Raw genomic sequence first — 27,310 nt, 5'->3', positions numbered from 1 at the left:
CACACCACATTTGATGACTATGCTGGATTTAATATGCCTGGCAGAGGGTTCATTGCATCAACTTCTAGCTATTTCTCTGCAGGTCCTCTCTCCAACAGTGTACAGGCCAGTGTACAGGAAAAAGAAACACTTAAAACTTCCCATGGTAATCTAATTTCTCTTATTTTATTGTGACTAACATTTTTCCTGTGTAGGTGGGCGCTAACAAAATATTTTCACACTCTTAGGAGAAGTTGGTGACGCTAAATTTTAAGAGAAGGTCTTTCTGCAATGAAAAACACCTACGATTTAGCCCTCCAGTGGGGGTGCCGATTTCCATTAACATGAGCAGGAGCATGGCACACTTTGTACACATGTAAAGAATAACTGTCTTTATATTACCAAGACAGACATGTGACAAAATTATGACTTAATCTTACTTTAACTAAACAATGATAAAATAAGCTAACAATGTCTGAGCTAAATCACTGTTTAATTAAACAATAATAAAATATACTTTTCACTGCATCAAACTGTTGCTGCACCCAAGTGTTATCCCATAGTAATGACCCACTGGATGCATTAAACCATGCAGTTGCATCACATCCCTGCCAACCGCTTACTTGATTATGAATTATCTCATAGATAACTGCCTCATTGTGTGATTTTTCTGCTAGCTCGGAATCTGGGTCACTTTCTTGGGTGGGTCAAAAATTTTTCTAACCTAGCTTGCTGTTATTTTTGGACATATGACAACACAATTTATTACTGTGTTAGCTGAAGCAATAATGAGGGAATAGATATGGGCTCACAATTGTGAACCAATAATGTAATGATACAAAACAATGTTATTTGTGATTTGTGCACTTTACACACAGGCACACCCATTCAAGGGTTAATGATTGGCACCCAAATTCATGTATCATATCCATGGCATTCTCTCCACTATTTTGCAATAATACACAATGAGCTGCCCTTCTTTGAACTTTTTCGATTTCCTCCATCAATTGTATTTGATGTGGATTCCACACTGCACCCAGAAGTGGATGGACAAATATAAGCAGTCTCTTAGTAGATCTGCTGCATTTTCTAAGTGTTCTGGCAATTAATCTCGGTCTTTGGTTTGATTTCCCCACAACATTATCTATGTGATCAGTCCAATGTAAGTCATTCGTATTTGTAATGCCTAAGTATTTGGTTGAATTTATAGCCTTTAGATTTGTGTGTTTTATTCTGTAACCGAAATTTAGTAGCTTCCTTTTAGTACTCACGTGAATGACTTCACACTTTTTATTATCTAGAGTTAATTGCCACTTTTTGTACCACACAGATATCTTGTCTAAATCATTTTGCAATTTGTTCTTATCTTCTGATGACTTTATAAGACAGTAAATGACAGCATCATCTGCAAACAATCTAAGAGAGCTGTTCAGATTGTCTCCTAAATCATTTATATAGATCAGGAATTGCAGAGGGTCTGTAACAAACACTCCCGTGGGTAATGCCAGATATTACTTGTGTTTCAGTCAATGACTTTCCATCAGTTACTACAAACTGCGTCCTTTCTGACATGAAATCACAAATCCTGTCACATAACTGAGGAGACGATACTACATAGGCATGCAACTTGATTAGAAGTCACTTGTGAGGAACAGTATCAAAAGCCTTCAGGAAGTCTAAAAATATGGAATCAATTTGACATCCCTCATTGATAGCACACATTATTTGTGAGAATAAAGAGCTTGCTGTGTCTCACAAGAACAATATTTTCTGAAGCCACACAAATCTGCATTTATTCAGTGTACATGAGCAGCAGTTTGGTCTGATTTATGTAAAATGTGAGAACACCACTAATGTTAAATGCCCATCATAGGATGAGATGATGACATGTATACATTTCAGTTATTTTTTAAGGTTTTGACAGGTTGTTCGTTTGTTTCGTTTTAGGGTACCAAAAACAACTAGGTTCATACGCACTCAAGTCAAAACTATAGAGAACAAACACAGAGATGAGGGAAACGACTATATGTTAGTCCCAATGGATAGAATAGGAGACAGCTAAAAAACGCAAATGCACTTGGGGATGGGGGGGGGGGATTCAAAAATGGAGGTCCAAAACTAAAAATTAAAAAAATTAAATGGCCTACGCCATATTGCTTTGGTGGATAAAAAGTAAAACGCGGTCGACAGCCCATGCATCAGTTGCTTCCAGCAGGAAGAGGCAGACAGTTAAAATTTGGACGCAATGAGTACAAAGTGGTGGGGCACCACCACTGAGGAAATTACGATGGCTAAAAATGCAGTGCTCAATATGCAGCTGAGTTCAAATAATCTCCTCCCGGCGGGATTTTGACAGGTGCTGAAGCACAATTTCATCACTTGATAATGGTCAGATGGCTGAAACTGTTATAGCTGTTTTTATAAATACATAATTTTTCAGTCAAAAGTGAACATAATGTCCTTCAAAAATTTTTACATGACTGAACTCCAGCTGTTGTTGTTGTGGTCTTCAGTCCTGAGACTGCTTTGATGCAGCTCTCCATGCTACTCTATCCTGTGCAAGCTTTTTCATCTCCCAGTACCTACTGCAACCTACATCCTTCTGAATCTGCTTAGTGTATTCATCTCTTGGTCTCCCTCTACGATTTTTACCCTCCACGCTGCACTTCAATACTAAATTGGTGATCCCTTGATGCCTCAGAACATGTCCTACCAACCGATCCCTTCTTCTGGTCAAATTGTGCCACAAACTTCTCTTCTCCCCAATCCTATTCAATACTTCCTCATTAGTTATGTGATCTACCCATCTAATCTTCAGCATTCTTCTGTAGCACCACATTTCAAAAGCTTCTATTCTCTTCTTGTCCAAACTATTTATCGTCCATGTTTCATTTCCATACATGGCTACACTCCATACAAATACTTTCAGAAACGACTTCCTGACACTTAAATCAATACTGGATGTTAACAAATTTCTCTTCTTCAGAAACTCTTTCCTTGCCATTGCCAGCCTACATTTTATATCCTCTCTACTTCGACCATCATCAGTTATTTTGCTCCCCAAATAGCAAAACTCCTTTACTACTTTAAGTGCCTCATTTCCTAATCTAATTCCCTCAGCATCACCCGACTTAATTAGACTACATTCCATTATCCTTGTTTGCTTTTGTTGATGTTCATCTTATATCCTTCTTTCAAGACACTGTCCATTCCATTCAACTGCTCTTCCAAGTCCTTTGCTGTCTCTGACAGAATTACAATGTCATCGGCGAACCTCAAAGTTTTTATTTCTTCTCCATGAATTTTAATACCTACTCCCAATTTTTCTTTTGTTTCCTTTACTGCTTGCTCAATATACAGATTGAACAACATCGGGGAGAGGCTACAACCCTGTCTTACTCCCTTCCCAACCACTGCTTCCCTTTCATGTCCCTTGACTCTTATAACTGCCATCTGGTTTCTGTACAAATTGTAAATAGCCTTTCGCTCCCTGTATTTTACCCCTGCCACCTTCAGAATTTGAAAGAGAGTATTCCAGTCAACATTGTCAAAAGCTTTCTCTAAGTCTACAAATGCTAGAAACGTAGGTTTGCCTTTCCTTAATCTTTCTTCTAAGATAAGTCGTAAGGTCAGTATTGCCTCACGTGTTCCAGTGTTTCTACGGAATCCAAACTGATCTTCCCCGAGGTTGGCTTCTACTAGTTTTTCCATTCGTCTGTAAAGAATTCGTGTTAGTATTTTGCAGCTGTGACTTATTAAACTGATAGTTCGGTAATTTTCACATCTGTCAACACCTGCTTTCTTAGGGATTGGAATTATTATATTCTTCTTGAAGTCTGAGGGTATTTCGCCTGTTTCATACATCTTGCTCACCAGATGGTAGAGTTTTGTCAGGACTGGCTCTCCCACGGCCGTCAGTAGTTCCAATGGAATATTGTCTACTCCGGGGGCCTTGTTTCGACTCAGGTCTTTCAGTGCTCTGTCAAACTCTTCACGCAGTATCATATCTCCCATTTCATCTTCATCTACATCCTCTTCCATTTCCATAATATTGTCCTCAAGTACATCGCCCTTGTATAGACCCTCTATATACTCCTTCCACCTTTCTGCTTTCCCTTCTTTGCTTAGAACTGGGTTTCCATCTGAGCTCTTGATATTCATACAAGTCGTTCTCTTATCTCCAAAGGTCTCTTTAATTTTCCTGTAGGCAAGAAGTTAAACAGCTTGTCGTTTTACAACCTATTAAAACAAAGATGAAAAGGCTAAAATAATACCTATCTCATGTTGAGTATGGCCACTCAATTTATAAAGATTTCAGTCTCACTCACAAAACATTAACTACTTCTCCTGATAATTTAGGAAGGAGGTCAGATATTTCACAAAACCTTAAAATTTGCATCACTGTCATTTCACTTGCTAAAATAAATGATGTATCCACAGATTAGTTACCTTCTGCCCTATTGTTGGTGGTGATGCACATCAACAGCACAAACTGGGCTCTTCTGGACTGTTTTCGCTCCATTAAGGCTCTATTTGGTGATTGGGACTGCTCTGTGACTGGTTGTGACAAACTGTCCTTGTTACCAGACTTGGCCTAGACAGTTCTCCCACAGTTTTTTGTTCACCCCACAGTTTTTTGTTCACGAGCGAGGGTAAACTTGGTGTTCTGTCACTACTGTCATATATTTACTGTGTACTTGGTTATTTGTAACTAAACTACAGATACTACAGGTTTTGGTGATGAGGTCATTTCATTTTCACGTGTTTCCCACCAGCACAATGGATTCAACATTGGTTCAGTTGTTACAATAACAAAAACAGCAGGAGCAGCAGCAGCAGCAGCTACACTTGGTTTGTGAATTGGTTACAGTTTCACAGATTGCCATAATCCTTCCACAACAACCCTTGGCACACCCACCTGAGCCCCCAGCTTTTCCTGTTTCAAGAGGTGGAGGAAGAGTGGGACTCGTATATGTGGCGTTTCCCGCTACGTTTTGTAGCATTTCATGTAATAGACCTAACTTCAAAAAAATCCGTTTCCTTGTCTGGATTGGACATGAAACATTTTATTTGTTTACAAAACTTGCTCTGTTTATGACATTATTCTCAAACGTGTGAGTTGCCCAGGGCTTATTATCTCAAGCAAACCAATGACTGTGGCTTCCCGTACAGATTTTCAGCAGAGACAAAAGAGAGCAGGTCCTATGGCACGGGTGGCCAAGCTCCAGGGTTTAAGTCAGAAATGCATATTTGCTTGTGCTGCTTACTGTAAACAGTCCTATGCCAATACTTATACGCAACATCATAGTCGTACCTGTTCCAGATGGATAGGTGCATTAGGAGGCTTCACGTTTAGAAGATCTCACGGTTATGGAGGTCGTGGCTGTCACCCAGATGCTTGGGGATGTCATGAGAGTAGTGGTGGTGCATTCTATACCACAACAAAGGCACCATTCACGGAGACCCTTTTCTTCTAATTCGCACCATTCATCTTTGGCCTGTGGCTTTTTCCAAAGCAGTTTCCCCTCTTGTGCCAACTGTTTCTGATCATGCATCCATAGCCACTGCCCACAGCGGCAGATACGGTGACAGCTTACCATAAACTACGCCGTGCAGCAGTTGCCCATCATGGCAGCCGTCATGGCAGCCAGCATGGCCAGTCCTTAAATGCATAAGTGAAGTCCCCAGAGACTTGTAGTGTTATGATGATGCTCAGCCAGGAGCTCAGTGTTCCCAGCAAGATTTTACACTGCAAATTCAACAAAAGCGATACTGAACCCTCTATGTCTCTCTTGAATCTTGACATGTATCACTGCTCAGGCTGCTTTTCTAATTCCTCCGCCAACCATTGTTTGGTCAGTTATGCTGACCATCCAATTCGTGTCTAAGACCAGTTTAAGATCAGTGTTGAGTATCGGCCTGTCATGTGGGTGGTCATAGTTTTGACTGTCTACAGTGCATTGTCCAAAAACAATTTTGGTCTTGACACATCCACAGTTTTTTGAAAATCATTTCCAACTCCATCCCGTTGCAGGCACTAAGCGACCTTTCCTGCAAGTCTGGTTCACTGTTTTGGCTGGGATTGGTCTCTGAAAAAGACTATGACACTAAAACCACCCTTAATCCAATAGCAGTTCCCAAATTTTGTCATGCTCAGTCTACTCCATTTGCTCTGTGGTCAGCAGTGAAAGAAGAACTGGACAGGTTGCATTGCCTGGGTATTACTGAACCCCTTCCTTCCAGCCAGTAGGCTATGCCTCTGATGCTTCATTTTTGTGCAGATTTTATGTCTGCCATTAATGCCCAATTGTTAATGGCTAGCTACTTTATTCGTTGTCCTCAAGAAATACTCACAAAACTGGTGGGCAGTGAATGTTTTCCTAAAACTGACTTGGCAGAGGTACACCTGTAGCTTCAGCTGGATTCTGCCTCTTTCATGCTGTGAAAACTACACTGATCACATTATTGTTTTAGGTTTCTCATGGCAAGAACATCACACTAACCTTCAGATTCTGTTCACTAAACTGCAAGTGGTAGGCCTTAAGTGCTACCAGCAGAAATCAAAGTTTTTTTTTGGATAAAAATAGAATATTTGGTCCACCTTCTCTCGAAGAACGGTATCAAACCTATGAAGCACCACACAGTGTCAGTTGATAAACTATCTAAACTATGGAACCTGAATGAACCTCAATTATTTCTGGATAAAGTTAATTAATATCCAAAATGTCTTCCTAATACAGCATATACACTAAAGAGCCAAAGAAACTGGTACATCTGCCTAATATCCTTTAGGGCCCCTGCGAGCACATAGAAGTGCCGCAACACGATGTGGCACGGACTCGACTAATGTCTGAAATAATGCTGGAGGGAACTGACACCATGAATCCTGCAGGGCTGTCCATAAATCCATTAGAGTACAAGGGGGTGGAGATCTCTTTTAAACAGCACATTGCAAGGCATCCCAGATATGCTCAATAATGTTCATGTCTGCGGATTTTGGTGGCCAATGGAAGTGTTCCTGGAGCCACTCTGTAGTAATTCTGGACATGTGGAGTGTCACATTGTCCTGCTGGAATTGTCCAAGTCCGTTGGAATGCACAATGGACATGAATGAATGCAGGTCATCAGACAGAATGCTTATGTACATGTCACCTGTCAGAGTCATATCTAGACATATCAGGGGTCCCATATCACTCCAACTGCACACGCTCCACACCATTAGAGAGCCTCCAGCAGCTTGAACAGTCTCCCGCTGACATGCAGAGTCCACGGATTCATTCCATACCTGTACACGACCATCTGCTTGACACAATTTGAAACGAGACTTGTCCAACCAGGCAACGTTTCCAGTCATCAATGGTACAATGTTAGTGTTGACAGGCCCAGGTAAGGCATAAAGCTTTGTCGGGCCCAGGTGAGGCGTAAAGCTATGTGTCGTGCAGTCATCAAGAGTACATGAGTGGGCCTTCGACTCGCAGCCCATATCAATGCTGTTTAGTTGAATGGTTCACATGCTGACATTTGTTGATGGCCCAGCATTGAAATCTGCAGCAATTTGCAGAAGGATTGCAATTCTTCATGTCGAACTATTCTCTTCTTCAGTCATCATTGGTCCCGTTCTTGCACAATCTTTTTCCGGCCGTAGCGATGTCAGAGAATTGACATTTTACCAGATTCCTGATATTCATGGTCCACTCATGAAACGTTCATACTAGAAAATCCCCACTTCATCGCTACCTCGGAGATGCTGTATCCCATCGCTCATGTGCTAACTATAACACCACGTTCAAACTCACTTAAACCTTGATAATCTGCCACTGTAGCAGCATTAACCAATCTAACAACTGCGCCAGACACTTGTCTTATACAGGAATTGCCAAGCACAGTGCTGTATTCTGTCTGTTTACGTATTTCTGTGTTTTAATACGCATGCCTATACCAGTTTCTTTGGCGCTACAGTGTATAATTCATCTGTTGACCAAATTGAGTAAAAATGGTGTTCCACTCATTTGGTCAGCAGACTGCAACATTGGGTTCATGCACTTAAAGTCGTTGGTAAAGACATCATCATTCCTTGGTACTTTTACACTGGTCAAACAGCTTGTCCTGGCAACAGATGCTTCCCAATATGGGTAATAGTCTCATGTAGAAAGGGAGGCTTTAGCCATTGTGTACACTATCCTGAAGCTCCATGTTTTCCTCTACTGTACCAAATTCCATTTCATCAGAGGCCACGAGCTGCCTGTGGCGCTATTTGAAACCCGCTTGTGACTTTCCAATAGTATCACGCAATATCTCCAATGCTGGGTTTTGTTTTCGAGTGCATGTCACTGTAAGATTCATTATAGATCCACGGCACAATGTGCTGATGAGGACACATTGTTGCACCTGCCCATGGGTCCCAACCTGGCCTTCAAGAAAGCAGAAGCTGTTCAATTTCAGGTCAAAGTGTACTTGCAACACATGGTGAACAGACTTCCAGTGACAGCTCATCACATAGTGCAGCCACCAAGCAAGATCCCATGCTCCAGCAGGGGCTGATTTTGTGTGCGTGGTTGGCCAGTGCCTGCCTGCAAAGGACTCTGGTCTGTTCAGCACCTATTTCCTCCTCCACTATTGGCTGGTGGCAGTCAACAGCACCTTCCTTCTTAACACTGACTTTGACAACATTTTGGTCTTCGATCCTCCAATCTTGTATTCTTGCTCTCTTACACCACGGCCATTAGGGTATGATCTACCATAAGTTCCTGATATAGTGTTCTGTCTAATGGCCTGGGATCAATTCGGCAACTGAGAGGATCATGCACATGTGCAAACAGTGTGCCAAACAGCAGGCAACACTGCCAAGAACTTTCTATCCTTAGCACTTGCCGGGTAAGCCTTGGGATGGCATTCAAAATAACTCTGTGGATGCCTTGTGCCAGTCTATATGACTGATGGTGGTCTACGCACTGTCCAATTACCTCTATGTCTTGCACATTTGCTATACAACCACACAACCACAGAAGCTATTTTGCAGCTCTCACCCACTTGTATGCATATGAAGGCTTGCCCCAGACGATCAACTCCAATTATGGCCCGCAGTTCACACTGGTATTGTTTCAAGATTTCTGTGGCTGCAATGGTATTCCCCACCTCATGTCAACACTGTTTGGTCTGCTATTGAGTGAGGATGCACAGTATATTGTGCTGTGTACTTTTAAGACACGATTACAAAAGTGCTTGGCAGACTCATAATCACCTCGACCAGGTCGGGACCCATGGGCACGTGAAACAATGCGTCTGCATTAGCACGCTGTGTCGTGGATCTATAATAAATCTCATACTGACATGCACTCAAAAACAAAGCTCAGCATTGAAGACATTGTGCAATCCTGTCAGAAAGTCGTGAACAGGTTTCAAATAGTGCCACAGGCAGCTTGTGGCCTGTAATGAGATGGAATTTGGTACAATAGAGGAAAACATGGAACTTCAGGATAGCATGCACAATGACTAAAGCCTCCCTTTCTGCGTGAGAATATTTGTGTTGGGTGACTGTCAATGTTTTGGAGGCATACAAGATAGGTTTTACAGACCCATTAGTGTTTCTGTGGGCTACAATTGCTCCAGCCCCATATTGTAGGTTTCTCAACACCCACAGGACCACACTGCTGCATGAACAAAGCCTGGTGGAGATCCTCCATGGCCACCAGCCCTGGACACTGCTGCATCTGCTCTGCACCTAAAGCAGCCACAACAGACACAAGTGGGGAGTTCCCCTGCGAGCACTGCTCCAGTCCAGAGGCCGGGAGGTGCGGGGTCGCCTCCACTTGAGGACCTGTCAGGTGCCATCAATGTCAAGATGCAGTTGCCAGTCACATTGAGCCCTTCAATGAAGTTCGACGGTGTCTACCCTGATGTCAGCACCTCCCAACGCATTGCAGCACCTGTTCTTTGCTGCCCAAGGCGTGGTTTCCAAGTGAACGGCACCTACCTGCCTCACAATCATCTGGACTACTTCTGGCTGTATGCCCCACCAGGCCAGTGATGGCTGATTGCCCAGTGTTGTGACAGCCACACCTTATCAGAATATAAGAGCTGGTGGAGGCAAACAGCATCACCACAAAGCTGCCATTGAGTCACCTGGGCGGATCCCATAGCCTCCCCAGGCACACCTATTCATCCTGAGTGGTAGTCCCAACTGTTTGGCCTCCTGCCTTGTTCCACTGATGCCTGTGATGTCAGCTCCCTGAAGGGATGGGAAGAAAGTGGTGGCATGTCTCAATATGCTGCCATCAGCACACCTGCAAAGTTCACATTTGGTGCTGACAAGAGACAAAAACAATAGTGCCCATTTTGCTTGCTGCTAGTGCCAGCACCATCGCTAGCTGAGTAGGGACAGCCACATGTCAGCAGTGCAGCCTGCTCTCTCTTGAATTGTTTGTGTTCGTGCAAATTCTGTTTGATGACTGGGACTGTTCCACGATTGGTTATGACAAGCTATGCTTGTTACCGGACTTATCCGGCACTGTTCTCCCACTGTTTTCTTTTCATGAGCATGTGTAAACTCTGGTGTTCTGTCACTGCTGTGTACCTGGTTATTTGTAATAAAACTTTATATACTACATTCCTGATATTCATTGTGTATTCACCAAAACATTCCCCTTGGCATTTTTTGTGTTAATTTTTGTAATATTTGAGCATGAAATACACCTTTACTTTAGTGATGCGTATTATGTTTTTCAAACACAACTAGTTATTCATAAAATGTTTAGTATTTAAGATGAAATTTTGCTGCTGTTTCAATTAGTGATGCCCCATCCTGAAGTTGACTGACATCAAGTTTGTAGTCACAGATTTTATAGCTTTTTGAATGTAAAAGGACAAAATTATATCAAATTTCCCCACTTCTCTTTTCATTATTAAAAATAAATAGTTAACTTGATGTTACCTGTAGTCCTCATAAAAAAATACTAATAAAAAATGCTATTAACCACACCACATTTCTCAACACCACAGTTTGATCAACTTTCGGAGCAAATGTACTGTTATTAACTAACATATAGATGCAGACAAGAGACACCTAGCATATTTGCTGTTTATTTCTTTTCTGAACAATCTGGAATTGCTTTTGTATAGTACTTCAGATAGTACAGTTTTGAATCTGCATGTGTACTCCTATCAAATACCCTTCCCCTTCTTTTCTTTCCTCCAGCTTACTATTACAATTAAAAATTCATATGATGCAACAATCATAGAGTACTTTCTGTTAATTCACATTTGTTCTTCATAGGTTTTCATGTCATTTGTTCCTGTGGAACTACACAAATTTTAACCCTGTATGCACAAATATTGAGGCTAATGTATATACCCATTAAGATACTGTCATCTAATTACATAGTTTCTGATTCTCTAAATGATAAAAACTAAATGGATACATTGACTATAGATTCCTTGTAAAATGTTAATTGAGAAGTGACATTTCAAAATGTGATAAGTCCACTTGTGATTGTAAATTAGACTGAATCAGATTTGTACTCCAGAAGATGGACTGCATCAAACTATGGTGTCGTTTTCATTCAAAACACAATTTTTAACCATTTAAATTATGTGCAAAGTTTGGTCTCTGGTTCGAAAACAAAATATGTCGAGCAGCAATAGGTCCCTTTTTTCATGACTGCTAATGTAAGTAGCACCAAAAGTCCAATAAAATCAGACATTTTGAAAGTTCTCGATGTTTCCATTGTATGCTGTTTATTGTTGTGGGCAATGGATTGGCATGTATAACAGGTTTGCTGCCTAGCACTTTGTTTTCGTGAGTGCAATTCATGTGACATATGATGGACTCTGAAGACATTGTACTTGTAGGGGACCACTCTTCTGGATATAGGAAGCGGTAGAAAGACATAATGAAAACAAATGTGAAGCAGATGGGAGATGAGTGATTACAAAAGTAAATTTTGTTATGAACTTGACTAGTCAGTGGGTTTTCTTTCTTGAATATTAAATGCTCCTGTATTTATTTGGTCTTCATGACATGCTTTGGGATGCTTTACCCCATTTTAAAGTTACTTACAAGCATAAGCTGTGAAGCATCATCATACTTCAGCACATTAATATTATTTAAGCCATAAGATGTTGCTATTTAATTATACATTCAGACAGAAAATCTCCATTGTGCACAAGTGTTTCAAAAACTAGAATGTCTTTTTCTGACCATCAAAACAGGACTAATTTTCATTTTATGTATGTTCTGGTGGTCAGAAAGACACATGCCAGGTTCTGAAACCTACTGGCTGCCGTTAAAGAGTACTTGTGCATGATGAAACAGTGAATATAAACTATTATCAAATGACAACACTTTATTGCTTAAATGATAGTAATGTGCTACAGTGTGGCGATGCTTTACAGTTTATGCTTTTAAGTGACTTGAAAATGAGATAGAGCATCCAGAAACATGTCGTAAGAACCAAATACAGCCTTTAAATGTAGAAATTGGAGCATTTAATATTCAAGACAGAATCAACAAGGTAAAGCTGTAAATGGCTGTAAAATTATCCTAAGTGGCTTTCATTATTATTAATAGCTATATATTCCTCTATTAATTTCTGAATAAAAACCAACAATTACTTTTTAATTGTTTGATATCACGACGAGGTGTCTGAAATGCAGATGTTTGAACTGCCTTGAGGATGCAAAGGGGAAAGAGCCAAATGCTGTACCATTCCTGTCTACTATCTCATCAGAAATAGAAAGAAGGTCTACAGACACTTCAACAAACAGCAACAGGACTTGATTTTGTCTTCATTTATAGCTGTGTCCTGCCAGAAACAATGGCTCTAGGAAGGATGATGGAAAGCTGAATTCTCTAGTTAAAAAGTGCCACATCTGAATAAACAATGAAAAAGTTCCTGCGTGTTCCAAGCTTTTTAGAGTTGTATTCTCTGTAGGAGTAACCAGAATTAATGGTACTGCTTCCTCAATACTTAATGATAATTCCATTCATGAGGAAGGAGGCGAGGGCTGCAGAACAAAACAAAACATTCCAAGGAAACATATGTGCTTAAGTTCATCTTGAATTTGAAGGTCAGATAAAGTCACTGCAACAAAAGTAAAAGGCTCTATCTTTCTACAGAGTTATACATCACAAAGCTTTTAGCTATGTACAATGAGAGCATTCCAGACTCTTTAAAGGTAAAAAAAGTGGTTCTCAATTACATTTTGTCTAAACCTTTTAACCTGGGATTTGATGATCCGGCAGTAGATGTCCATAGCTATTGCTGTAGAATGGAAAATAAAATGAAACTCACTAAGCACTTAGTCAAAAGACTGAGAGTTCAAATAGAGCTTGCTGTTCGTAAATTGAGAGCAAAATAATTTTATAAAATTATGAAACAGAAATTGCCCAACAGTATGTCTCTCTGCTTTGATCTACAAGTGCAACCTTTACCAAGATGTGCTATCGGTCAAGCACTCTATGTGCAGCATCTCTCATATTATGCTCTATCTTGCTCTCTGCATAACTGACCCCCGAAATAAGTCTCCAACTTTCTACTGCTGGACTGAAGAGAAGGCTTGTTGTGAATCAAATGAAGTACCTTCAGGCTTGATAGATCCTCTAAGTAAGCATCGAATGCCATGAATACACTAAAAGTATAAGATTATTTTCCTATGGCTGCCTGGAGCAGAACACTAATGCCTATGTAGATCATTCTCCCTACTAGTGATGTCTAAAACAGTTTCCAGACTCAGTGAAAGAAATAAGGTAGGTATTTCGGGTGCATGGTCATTCACACTTGCCTGAGGATCGCCTTTTTCATACAGTGGAGATGAGTCCTGAGAAATAGGCTAGAATATTAACCTCTCAACTATATCAAAATATTTGTCACAAAATGGGGATGTTCAAAGGCTAGGAATGGACTGGAATATTTTAAACTTTAAGAACCTCTTCCATTATCTGAAGAAGCCAGTGGTGATAAGAGAAATGAAACAAATAATATTGAAAAAGGAACTGAAGGGGAAAAGAAGATTTTTTTTATATACGAATAGAGACTTCATAAGGCTTGGATGATGCATCAAAAGGTTATATCACCTTGCCAAAATGAGGTGTAGTGACAGATCATAAACCTGATCCAAATGTTGTAAGTTTGATACACCCTGCAAAATCATAAAAAAGGACCTCATAAGCCTTCTGAAACAACACTATAGTTACAACTGGAGTGAAGATGAAAGTCTGCAATTTTATGTTCAACTTCTTGAGATAGATGATTAGGCAAACAATGTAGAAGAGCAAGTTGAGGACGAAGAGTGCGATTGCTGGGAGAGGAACCTGGATACCAAATGCTTTGAAGAGAATTAAAACTTTTTTCTGAAAAAAGGTATGCTTAAAATAATAAGTTTAATTACTTTTTGGTTGTACTCTTTAAAGACTGTTTAAAAATGTACTGCCTAGTTACAATTTTGAATGAGTGCTCACAGAGTAAATGTAAATTTCTCATATAAACAGTATGTTATCTTTAAACCAAACTCATTAATTTTAATTGTATCATTCACACTGAAGTTGGATACATCTTGTTTCTTTGTATCATTTATTTTTGCTCAAAACAAAAGTTAAAGAATAGATTATCAATTCTTATGTAAATATGGTTCAGAACATGAAATATCCTTATGGCTGATGCAAATAATTGGACAAAGTAGCAGCTGTGCCTTTAAATAAAGAGTAAGAATTTTCCTACTTATCCCGTTCTTTTATATTCAAGTTTTGGGTCTCTCCTGTAATTTTTTTTTATTTGTGGACTCGTGAAATTTTGGGAAGTTACTCCTCAATTATTCTGAACAAAGAATAAATAATCATTTCAGGAACCACAGATTACTCACTCATAAAATGTTGTTTTTGACATCAGTGCTACAATACATGCAGTTTCTGCACGAATGGTGAAAAAACTTGGTTCTCCAGTGAGTACAGCAAGACCTCCAACGATTTCTCCTGGAAGGGCTTTAAACATCAAGACCTCTTCATCAACATCAGTCAGCTTCTGTGATACAACTAAGGCACCCGTGACTAGATACACCAACGCCACATCCTGAGGAGAACAAAACAGTTACATGGATGGATCATTTTACACTTCAGAAGTAACGTACAGCATGATGGCAAGTGAAAATTTGACAAATTGTGAATAGATGGGAGGCTCTGCAAGAAGAATACACAATTACATTCATTACGGAAAGTTGACATTCCTGTGAGTGACATTTGAAACAAAATATATATATATATATATATATATATATATATATATATATATATATATATGAGAGAGAGAGAGAGAGAGAGAGAGAGAGATTGTATGGCAAGTTATAGTCATTAATGCAGTATTTGTAACTAACCAAAATCATTATTACCTTATGGCTCTCTTCTTTCATTAGGTAAGTTCCTGCTGACACTTCACGTATTTCAACTTTTCCATCAGACAGAACACTTGAATCCTGTAGACCCAGCTCTTTCACAAATGCTGCCGTTGCAATTTCAACTAAAGCAGCCTCATCATAACTAGCACTGTCTGACTGGATTAAGGTATCTGGGCTACATCTTGAAGCTGGTGCCTATTGCATAAAATGCAGATAATTCATCATTACTGTGTGTTAAAAGAGTATGGTACAGTAATTTTTTTAATTACATTAAGGCTTCCTCTGACTGATACATAATAAACAGCAGATACATAATACAAATACCTGGATATATGATAGCAACTAATCATATGAACATTATCAAGCATATGGGACACAGAACAGTAATGGGGCGTGAGCGTGGGAGTGGGGGGGAATGGAGACAGGGAAGACACTGAAAAAGAATTCCTTCAATCAATACAGATATTTAAACATAATTGTCTCATACAGTATTACTGTACTACACACTGAGGAGGAGGTTATCCTATTTCTGAGGGAAGTTAGGTTCATTTGACTTACACTGTGGTTATGTACAGAAACTGCTTGAAGCTCAATTTTAAATGAAAAATCAAGCAATCCTTACAAAACGTGGGTTACCCCCTCGCTATAAAGATAATATCAAAATGCTTATTAAGAAGCAGTGTCTACTACGCAACAGGCATACAAAACAGCAAAAATCTGCAGACAGACAGCTCTGAAATTCACTTTGTTAACAGAAGGCAATGCACATAACCTTCAGTATAACTATAGTGAAAAACTGTCACACAACCTGCCTCAAAACCCCAAGAAATTTTGGTCATATGTTAAGGCCATCTGTAGCACAAAAAATGTCAAAATACTTGTGGATGAGTCTATAACTCAAATACAAGATAGCAAAACAAAAGCTAAAATGCTTCTGACTTCAAATATTATTTCACAAAGGCAAATCACAGAATGTTCCAAAATTCATTCAACAGCCATACAACTGCTAAGTTGAGTGGCACAGTAATCAGTACTAGGGATGTTGAAATGCTCCTTAAATTACTTACATTCAATAATGTGAAGGAGCATGATGGAGTCCCTGTCTAGTTCTGCACAGAACTTGTGAGTGAATAGCTATATTTCTTCCTTTCCAGTGCCTTATCCTGTCATTAACAGCTTGGGACTGGTATGGTATGTCTTCAATTTCACACAGATCCAACCATACCAGGACATAAGCTATCATTATGCTGAGGTTGCCACTCCCAAAGGCATTTCAAAGCTACTGCCAACAATCACCAAGCAAGAATCCATTTACTCCTCTCAGTGTCTATATAACCACATGGTCAAATGTGACACCACTTTTCCATGTTTTGCGCACTGTGAATCTACAAATGTGAGAACCACCCTGGTATTTATACAAGTGGATGTATAAAACTGCCTAAGTAAATTTGCACTTTTCACGCATAATATCACCAGCATGACAGAGAAGGGAAACCAGATTGATTCAAATTTTCTAGACTTTCAAAAAGCTTTTGAGTCAGTACCACAAAATGCTTTCGAAAGAAACTAACCAGATTTGAGATTCAATCCAAAATTTATTGACAAGCATAATGCAACATGTTATTTTGGACGGTGAGCCATCAACAGACACTGAAGTAATATCTGGTGTGTCTCAGGGAGTGTAACAGGATACCATAATGTTTATGGCGTCCATTAGCCCTGTTGTGGACAGTGGATATGTCATACAATAACCACTGCAGTGGACAGCTGTTAATGCCATTACTTTAACGTCTTTAAAGTCTTGAGACTGCGAATGTACACAGGGTACAGCACCTACTAGCAGTATCCAATGGAGTGGACTGTGTGGATTTGCATCTTAAGGACTGATTAAAAACACAAAAGAAATGTCATGTGTTTGCGAGCCATATCAGGTCAGACAAACGGGGAGGACACTCAGTGTGCACAAAGAAGGGTCGCTCAAATGCTCATTTGTTAGTTCGATTAACAAGAAAGTGGAACAGGAATTTTTAGAGCACGTAACTGGCAGAGACTTTTAAAAAAGATGCCTTATATTTCTTATATTTCATGAGAACCTCATTACAAAACTTCAAGAACAATCTTTCACTGTGTGAAAGACTCCGTTTTGCAACCTGCACCATGCAAGTAACGAGCAGCCCTTAGTGGCTCGCCATCACAGTTTTCTTTATCTTAAATATCTTTGTGACTAATGCCCTTTTGGCATATTTGTTATTTTATAAGTGACATATAAGTACTGCCAGTCTTTCACGATGATTCCGTACTTACACTCTGTCATGCGTTTTTAGTCATAATTCTGTGTCCATGTTATAGAATATAGACCATTCTCTGATTTAAATTCTGAGGAAGACACTCCTAGCAGTGTTGAAACCTGGTTAATTCATTAAAAATAGTGACTGAGGACTGTTTTTCTTCCAATTGTAACTATTCACGGTCTCTGAACGTGCAGCCATGTACAAAATTGTGGGTTTCACAATAGCTAAGACGAAAAAGTGCTCATAGCTCCTCAGGTCTGCATTTTAGAGCCATGTTTACTTGACATTTTTTTTCTTGTCTTGGTCCATACTACCACCTCTAAAAGTTACATCTCCTAAAATTTTAGGAACAACAGTGCCGATACACATATTTCATTGTCAGAGGTATCAGATTAATTTTTGCTTGTAACTTTCGACTCATTTGTTTCCGAAGCAGGGACCACTACCACAAATTGATACATTTATCCATCTCCATCATCTTAGAACGTTTGTAAGTTTGTTTGTGTATATGCATACATTTATATTCACTGGCACCTGTTTTAGCATCATTGGATGATATTTCCAGACATGGATTCCTACGTAAAACTTTGTAGGTCAAGTCCCCTATACCTCTAGAAGCTTGTTAACATGAATTAAACACTCTGTATAATCTTGAAAACTGTCCTCTGTAATGACTTAAGTCCAATATCATCTTGTACACTGTACTGCACATGATCAAAGGACTAAATAAATAAATAAATAAATATGGGATTCCAAGAACTCTTCTGATGATAATGAAGACATTTTATAGCATATTTCTCCATGCTATGTCACTTACAAACTACATTTTTGCCTCATACTGAGTTTTACATGCGTATTTTATGTGTAGACATTGGGTAGCTTTGAACCTCTGTATCTTGGAATTCGGTAAAGATATCAAGAAAATTTTATAGGTTATTCGAGTTCAGGATCTTAGGAATACATCACAAAAATTTCAGCCATTTGTTGGGCATAGCTGTCTTGGAATCTGTGGATCAGTTTTGGCACAAAAATGGTAAAAAAATGCTTTTGGGGGGGTTTTCTAAGTACCCATCCAGTAACTACCTGTGCCTCCATAAATCTGTTAAGGCCCAACACCATAGGCTACAATAAAACGAAAAAAAGAACCAACTGAGGAGGAAGTGTAATAATCATAGTTTGACACTGTACTGTAGGACAGTGACCCTAAGATGACGCGTCTGTTGGGTATACAAATGGTTCCTAGCCCAAGGGCCATCCGAAACACTTGACCCTACCTTCCTCATCACCAATAGAACCTGAGGTATTATCCTTGAAAGAATCCAGTTTTCAAGTGTGGCATTTTGGAACATAGGTAGCACATGCTGTTGTGTGTCTACTGATTTCTGCTGTCTTCTTTACTCTTTCCTGAAACATAGTGACAAAAATTTTTTGTCCAAAACTGAGCCCTCTCCTTTCCTACATCAGTTTACACATATTCTATGTGATGAGGTTTCCAGCGATCATCTCCTTTATTTATTCAGTGTTTCATGTGACAAATGATCAAGGTAGTGACTATTATACTCAAATGTTTAATGTGGTTTTTTTATTTTAGATTTTCTGACTTGGTCCTTATCCACAAGAATCATCTCATTTTTGAGTCTATGGAATGAAAACTGAATCTAATCTATCCTATCGCCCCCACACGCGCACACACACACACACACACACACACACACACACACACACACACACACACACACACACAAAAGTCCCCATCTTACCTTGTTCACTATTTCTTCGAGAATACTGTAAAATTGGGGAGGTATTCCAGGGCATGCAAAAGAAAATTTTAAAAGACATTTTATTTTATAAAATGAGAAATTACCGTTGGCAAGCATGGTGTTGAATCCAGCATATCTGGCTGTGGATTACTGAGTGAAAATTGGTGAAACTCAGAATCTGTAGCTGCCTTAAAATTATCAGTCTGATTCCTAGTCAAAAATAACTCATGCTGAGCAAAATCTGAAGTCTTCTGGAGTACATTTTTTGCTGTAAAATAATGCTCATATTATTATTATTACTATCAACAACATATCAGCAATGTATATAAAACAGCAAGAATAGATACCATATATATATATATATATATATATATATATATATATATATATATATATATATATATATATATATAGACACACACACACTCCTGGAAATTGAAATAAGAACACCGTGAATTCATTGTCCCAGGAAGGGGAAACTTTATTGACACATTCCTGGGGTCAGATACATCACATTATCAGACTGACAGAACCACAGGCACATAGACACAGGCAACAGAGCATGCACAATGTCGGCACTAGTACAGTGTATATCCACCTTTCGCAGCAATGCAGGCTGCTATTCTCCCATGGAGACGATCGTAGAGATGCTGGATGTAGTCCTGTGGAACGGCTTGCCATGCCATTTCCACCTGGCGCCTCAGTTGGACCAGCGTTCGTGCTGGACGTGCAGACCGCGTGAGACGACGCTTCATCCAGTCCCAAACATGCTCAATGGGGGACAGATCCGGAGATCTTGCTGGCCAGGGTAGTTGACTTACACCTTCTAGAGCACGTTGGGTGGCACGGGATACATGCGGACGTGCATTGTCCTGTTGGAACAGCAAGTTCCCTTGCCGGTCTAGGAATGGTAGAACGATGGGTTCGATGACGGTTTGGATGTACCGTGCACTATTCAGTGTCCCCTCGACGATCACCAGTGGTGTACGGCCAGTGTAGGAGATCGCTCCCCACACCATGATGCCGGGTGTTGGCCCTGTGTGCCTCGGTCGTATGCAGTCCTGATTGTGGCGCTCACCTGCACAGCGCCAAACACGCATACGACCATCATTGGCACCAAGGCAGAAGCGACTCTCATCGCTGAAGACGACACGTCTCCATTCGTCCCTCCACTCACGCCTGTCGCGACACCACTGGAGGCGGGCTGCACGATGTTGGGGCGTGAGCGGAAGACGGCCTAACGGTGTGCGGGACCGTAGCCCAGCTTCATGGAGACGGTTGCGAATGGTCCTCGCCGATACCCCAGGAGCAACAGTGTCCCTAATTTGCTGGGAAGTGGCGGTGCGGTCCCCTACGGCACTGCGTAGGATCCTACGGTCTTGGCGTGCATCCGTGCGTTGCTGCGGTCCGGTCCCAGGTCGACGGGCACGTGCAGCTTCCGCCGACCACTGGCGACAACATCGATGTACTGTGGAGACCTCACGCCCCACGTGTTGAGCAATTCGGCGGTACGTCCACCCGGCCTCCCGCATGCCCACTATACGCCCTCGCTCAAAGTCCGTCAACTGCCCATACGGTTCACGTCCACGCTGTCGCGGCATGCTACCAGTGTTAAAGACTGCGATGGAGCTCCGTATGCCACGGCAAACTGGCTGACACTGACGGCGGCGGTGCACAAATGCTGCGCAGCTAGCGCCATTCGTCGGCCGACACCGCGGTTCCTGATGTGTCCGCTGTGCCGTGCGTGTGATCATTGCTTGTACAGCCCTCTCGCAGTGTCCGGAGCAAGTATGGTGGTTCTGACACACCGGTGTCAATGTGTTCTTTTTTCCATTTCCAGGAGTGTATATATATATATATATACACACACACACACACACACACACACACACACACACACACACACACACACAACTTGTTCTACAGAAGTGAAAACAAAAACCACAACACAAGAATTATGCTACTACTAACTCAATACATAAATTTAGATAATCCTTATATAGCTAAACACGGGGCAGAGACTGGGAAAGATGCTGGCAATGACCTATCAGCAGGAACCATCCCACAATTCATCTAGAATGACTTCGTAAGACTTTGGGAAACCCTAATTGGAATGGCTTAAATAAGCTACAAATGATGTTTTACACCCTCTATATCCATTCACGACAGACCATTGTCAAACAGCTGACAGAGAATATTTATGGTTATGCCATTGCCACTGCTGTTTCGTCCTGTTCCATTCCAATCACAAAAAGAGCATAAATATGGTATACAACATTGTGGCAGAATGTAAATAATTTAGGAGTAGATAACAACTCACTGAACAGTAGAAATTGTCCACAGGCACATAAAAAGAATGAAAACTTCACTAGTGCGAAAGTATTGAGGTTGTGGAGGAATGATGGTAAGGTGTCTTGGCCCTGGGTCCAGATCATGAGAATATCACAATAAACCTAAACCATACAAGGGATTTAGTGTTTTAGAATGCTACGAAGGTTTCCTCTAGGTCACTTGTAAACATATGGACATAGAAGGGTGCCACACCCTACACAAATATTTAGACCAATTCCACAATCCTTTCCTCGAACCCGTCCCCTCCTCACCCCTTTGATCTCCTGTACACCTACGTTCTACTTGCTTCATAAAATGCATAAACCCAACTATCTTAGTGGCCCCACTGTAGCTGATTAACGTCCTTCCACTGAGAAAATCTATGATCTTGTCAACCTGCACTGCCAGCCTTTTGCTCTTAGCCTAGCCTTTCATATTAAAGCTACAAACAACTTTCTTCACCAGTTCTTGAGCATCCCCACCCCATTACCGCTTGGATTCCTACTCATCACTGTTGATATCCCCTCCTTATGCCTGAACATCCCCCACACCTATGGCCCTGTTGCAATTGAAAATTACCTCTCCTAATGCATTCGTGACTCCAAACCCATCAACTCATTCCTTATACACTGATGAGCCAAAACATTATGAACACCTGGCTAATACCACACTGGTCCACTTTCGCAACACAAGACAGCACCAATTCTGCCTGGCATTAATCCAATATGTCCATGGTTGGTTTCCAGAGGTATGTGGCACCATATGTTTATGCACAGGTCACACAATTGTCACAAATTATGGGCCGGTGGCTTACGGATGAGGAGCTGGTGCCTGACAGCATCCCACAGATGTTCCATCAGGTTCAGGTCAGGCATATTTGGTGGTCAAGACATCAATGTCATCTCACTGTCATACTCCTCAAACCACAACAGCATAATTCTGGCCTTGTGACACTGGTGGTTATCCCGCTGGATAATGCCATTGTAATTGGAGAAAACAAGATGAAGAGATTCAGGTGCCCCACAATAATATTTACATCGTCTACAGCTGTCTTGGCGCCTTTTATTACCGACACAGGTCCCACGTAAGTCTAGGTAAATGTCGCCCATAGCATAATACTGTCCCAGCAGCCTGCATCCATAGTGTGATGCACATTTCACACAGCTGTCCGCCTGGATGACAGCATATCTGTAAAAGAATACTGACATGGTGTAGCGAGAAACATGAATCATCTAACCAGGTGGCCCATTTCCATTGATCAGTAGTAGAATCTCGATTTTCCCTTGTACATTCCAATCATGATTAATGATGCCATTGAGTCTACATGGGAACAAGTAAGGGTCACCTACTGCGGAGCCCCATGTTCAGAAAGGTGTACTGAATGGTGTGCTCCAGAATACTGGTGCCTGCACAAGCATTGTACTCTGCTGCCATATCTGCCACAGGTTGCCATCCATCCTGTTTTATTAAGCAGAAAAGCCTCCGACATCCAGGTTCCCTGATGAGGCATGGATGTCCAACACCTTGACACCTCTTTGTGACTTTGTCATTTTTCAACCATACTCCAGAGATGCTCACAACAGTAGCACATCAACAGCCAACCACCGTCACGATTTCCGAGATACTCATTCCCAGGCACCGGACTATAACAATCTGCTCTTTGTCAGTGTTGTTTATGCCATTAAATTTCCACACTATCAGCAGTATCATCACTAGAAATGGTTTCCTATTCATATCTGCTCCAGTTATATACTTCCCTGAATGTGTCATGTAACTGCAACACCTCCATGCATCATTCAAACTTCTGGTGGGCAGGAGCCGTAACGTTTTGGCTCTTCGGTGTACATTTAATTAATTACATCCTCACACATAATAACTTCTCCTTTGAGAGGATATATAAACAAACCTGCAGCACTACCACAGGCGCCCACATATGCCAATCTGTTTATTGGCCTTCTAAAAGAAACTTCCCTAGGCTCCCAAAATTCCAAATCCACTGTCTGGTTCAGATTTATTGATCATATCTTCATGATTGGGCTCAGGGCCAAGACACCTTATTCTCTTTCCTTCACAGCCTCATTACCTTCTCTCTGATTCACTTCACTTGGTTTTCCCTCAACCTGATATGCCAACTATCTGGACACTGGCCTCCACCTTCTGTCAACATCATCAAGTCCTCTTTCCATGAACAGTACCTGCCTTTTTGATGGCTGCCATCCATTCTACACAAAATGTCCCTCCCATACAGTCTGGCCATCCATGGACAGCATATCTGCACTGATGAGAATTCTCTTGCACAGTACGCTGAAGGTCTCAGGTCTTCACAAAATGGCACTATCTTGAAATCTAGTATACAAATAAAATCCCCATGCGATATCCTCACTTCCCCCCCCAATACTCTCAGCACCCCCAAGAACCAGCTGCAAAGGAACACCCCCCTCCCTCCCCCTGGCTGCCTTCCATCACTCAATATCATTAAAGAATGCAGCAACTGAACCATATGATTTGCCAGGACTTCAACTATCTGTTATCATGTCCTGAAATGACTGCTATCCACAATCCTTCTCAACCCTCCTACTGGTACTCTGCCAGACACCCAACCTACAAGTCCTGGTCCATTGCTATGCCACTCCCATCCCAACCCCTCACCACATGGGTCATATCCCTATGGAGAACCCAGATGAAAGACGTGCCCGATTGCTTTACCCAGCACATCCAACTCCAGTCTCGTCCAAGGCTTTCTCCCCTTCCTCTATTCTGTCACCCCAACCAAATCTGCTGCCCATCATTATCATCATGCACTGCCCAAACTGACCGTCTCCAGCGTCTGTGTGGCACATTCCTAACCTGTGCACCTACTGCCTCCCCCCCCCCCCCTCCCAGTATTCTTATCTTCAACACATGCTGCCCCCACTCAAGCAGTTAGCAAACCTTCCCAAACCCTCCTGGACGAGCCTTTTCTCATCTGCAAAACCCATCACCCCAGTCAACCTGTTGAACTGCAGTCCTGACATTAAACTTCCTGGCAGATTAAAACTGTGCGCCCGACCGAGACTCGAACTCGGGACCTTTGCCTTTTGCGGGCAAGTGCTCTACCATCTGAGCTACCGAAGCACGACTCACGCCCGATACTCACAGCTTTACTTCTGCCAGTATCTCGCCTCCTACCTTCCAAACTTTACAGAAGCTCTCCTGCAGAAGTAAAGCTGTGAGTACTGGGCGTGAGTCTTGCTTCGGTAGCTCAGATGGTAGAGCACTTGCCCGCGAAAGGCAAAGGTCCCGAGTTCGAGTCTCGGTCGGGCGCACAGTTTTAATCTGCCAGGAAGTTTCATATCAGCGCACACTCCGCTGCAGAGTGAAAATCTCATTCTGAGTCCTGACATTGTGTATTCATCCAGCCAGCACAACATAGCTGTACAGGTGTGTGTGTGTGTGTGTGTGTGTGTGTGTGTGTGTGTGTGTGTGTGTGTGTAAGGGGTGGGTGGGGGTAGTGAATCTCATTCTACTTTGTGTGCCTGTAGACAACTCAATGCTTCTGCTATTTGCCGAGTTGTCACTGTTACCAGATTGGGAGGGAGACCGGTTATTATATTTTTCTTCCGGTTATATAGCACATACTAACGAGCAACAGTTAATTTTTTAAGAATGGGGGAAGAATCAGTTGTGGTACTGTTGAAGAAACTATTCCAATATTTTTTTGAGCAGCTTTAAGAAACCAATGGCAAAACTCTGTATACTCTGATACAGTTTAGAGTCCAAACATTTCCCATGGATTAAACTTGCTTAACAGATTAAACTTGCTTAGTGAAACACTAGCATATTATGAAATTAGGTCACTGTTGTTGAACATTAGCTACATGACTTTTTACACTACAGAACAAATTGTACACGTGTAGAAGGTAATACTTACATTGCTTTTTCACTACTGCGAGTGGAGTTTTGGCTTCCTTCCTCTGAGAATTCTGAAATAAGCAAACAAATAAAACATTTTTGTAAGAACTTAAAAGTAATCATGCACATCTATAGGGTGACAGTTATTGAACAATATGAACTAAAATTGTCATTCTGATTTCGACAAGATGTGGTTCACACAAGACGGAGCTCAACCTCCTATAAGCAGGAGAGTGTTTGATGTCCTGGAGGAGCAATTTGGGGACCACTGGCATTGGACTCAATTGACAGCCGTATTGGTTGGGTTTGAACACATGCAACTCCTTTTTTGTGGGGCTATATTAAAGACAAGGTGTATACCAATAACCCCAAATCCATTGCTGAGCTGAGAACAGCCATTCAGGAGACCATCAACAGCATTGATGTTCCAACACTTTAGCAGCTATCCATCTGTGCCACATCACCACCAAGAATGGCAGGCATATCAGACATGTGACAATCTAAATCTGAATATCTGTAATGATGTTAACATGTTGAATAAAGTGTGTGTGCACTGCAGATTGTAACTAATTTTCGTTTTTTTCATATAGTTCAATAATTGTCAGCCTGGACATCTACACCTATACTCTACACGCCACCTTATGATGTATGTTGGAGAGTACTTCGTGTATCACTGTTATGCTCCCCCCCCCCCCCCCCTTTTCCCATTCCACTCGCAAATAGTCCACTGTTGGTAAGTCACTGTGTGAGCTAAATCTCTCCAACTTAACCATCGTGGTCTTTTGGTGAGATATACATAAGAAGAAGCAATGTATTACTTGACTCTTCTAGGAGGTATGTTCTCAGAATTTAGACTGGAAACCACACATTAATGCAAAAAGCATCTCCATGACACTTTCAGCTTACTAAATGAACTTAAAACAAAATGTGCTGCTCTTCTTTGGATCTTCTTTATAGCCTCTTTCAATCATGTCTGGTACAGATCCCACACTGATGAGCAATATTCAAACGTCAGTCAAATGAGTGTTCTGTAAGCTACCTTCTCTGTGATACCAAACTCTCGTTGAACTGATTTTTGAATACTGCTCATCAGTCTGGGATCTTTACTAGACAGAATCATTGCAGGACACAGGAAGGATGCAATGAAGAAGTCATCACCATACAGATGAAAAGAATATTGACTACAACATAAAATCATCACATTAGCCAACATGGCAATACATATTCATGTCTGCACAGTGGACACGAATGGAATCATAGATAAAAGTTCTGTTTTTAACTTGCATAGCCAACGTTGGTAAAGGAAGAAGGAAGAATGGTTAACACCCCAAAGAGAATGAGCTCAATAAAGATGGAGCACTAGCTGAGACTGACATCAACAGGGGAGGAAGCTGTGCACAGCCTTGTTGAAGGCAGAAACATGAGACTGGCCTGAAATGATTTAAGGAAACCACAGAATATCTAAAACATGATGGCTGTGCAGGATTTGAGCTTGGCCACTCTCAGATCTGTGTATAGTGGCTTTAACACCATCACCTCACTCAGAGGAGGATGAGAAGGAGGAGGAATGAAAGAACTATTCCATTGCACAAGGTCAGGGTGCATTTAAGCTGAATGTCCAACAACACACCACTGCTCTTAGCTTTGATGGTTTTCACCTAATGTGCAAATCGG

The 27,310-nt window shown here is 41.2% G+C and overlaps 1 protein-coding gene across 8 annotated transcripts in view; it reads right to left on the bottom strand.

Moving 5' to 3' along the window:
* Positions 1–27,310, bottom strand: part of LOC124723161 (neuropathy target esterase sws) — a 201,895-nt gene that overhangs the window by 130,297 nt on the left and 44,288 nt on the right. For all 8 annotated transcript variants that reach the window (XR_007006522.1, XR_007006521.1, XM_047248357.1 and 5 more), the window contains exons 9-12: positions 25,656–25,707; positions 19,519–19,682; positions 15,358–15,558; positions 14,836–15,041 (exon numbers count right to left, since the gene is read on the bottom strand). Coding sequence is in view for 6 of the 8 variants with exons in the window: in XM_047248357.1 (XP_047104313.1) it covers positions 14,836–15,041; positions 15,358–15,558; positions 19,519–19,682; positions 25,656–25,707 (623 nt within the window). In the remaining 2 variants the exon portion in view is untranslated. The remainder of the gene's footprint in view (positions 1–14,835; positions 15,042–15,357; positions 15,559–19,518; positions 19,683–25,655; positions 25,708–27,310) is intronic.

Source organism: Schistocerca piceifrons, chromosome X (assembly GCF_021461385.2).
Source record: "Schistocerca piceifrons isolate TAMUIC-IGC-003096 chromosome X, iqSchPice1.1, whole genome shotgun sequence".
In the NCBI taxonomy this organism is placed as follows: Eukaryota; Metazoa; Arthropoda; class Insecta; order Orthoptera; family Acrididae; genus Schistocerca; species Schistocerca piceifrons.
This window is presented reverse-complemented; position numbering and strand designations above follow the sequence as displayed.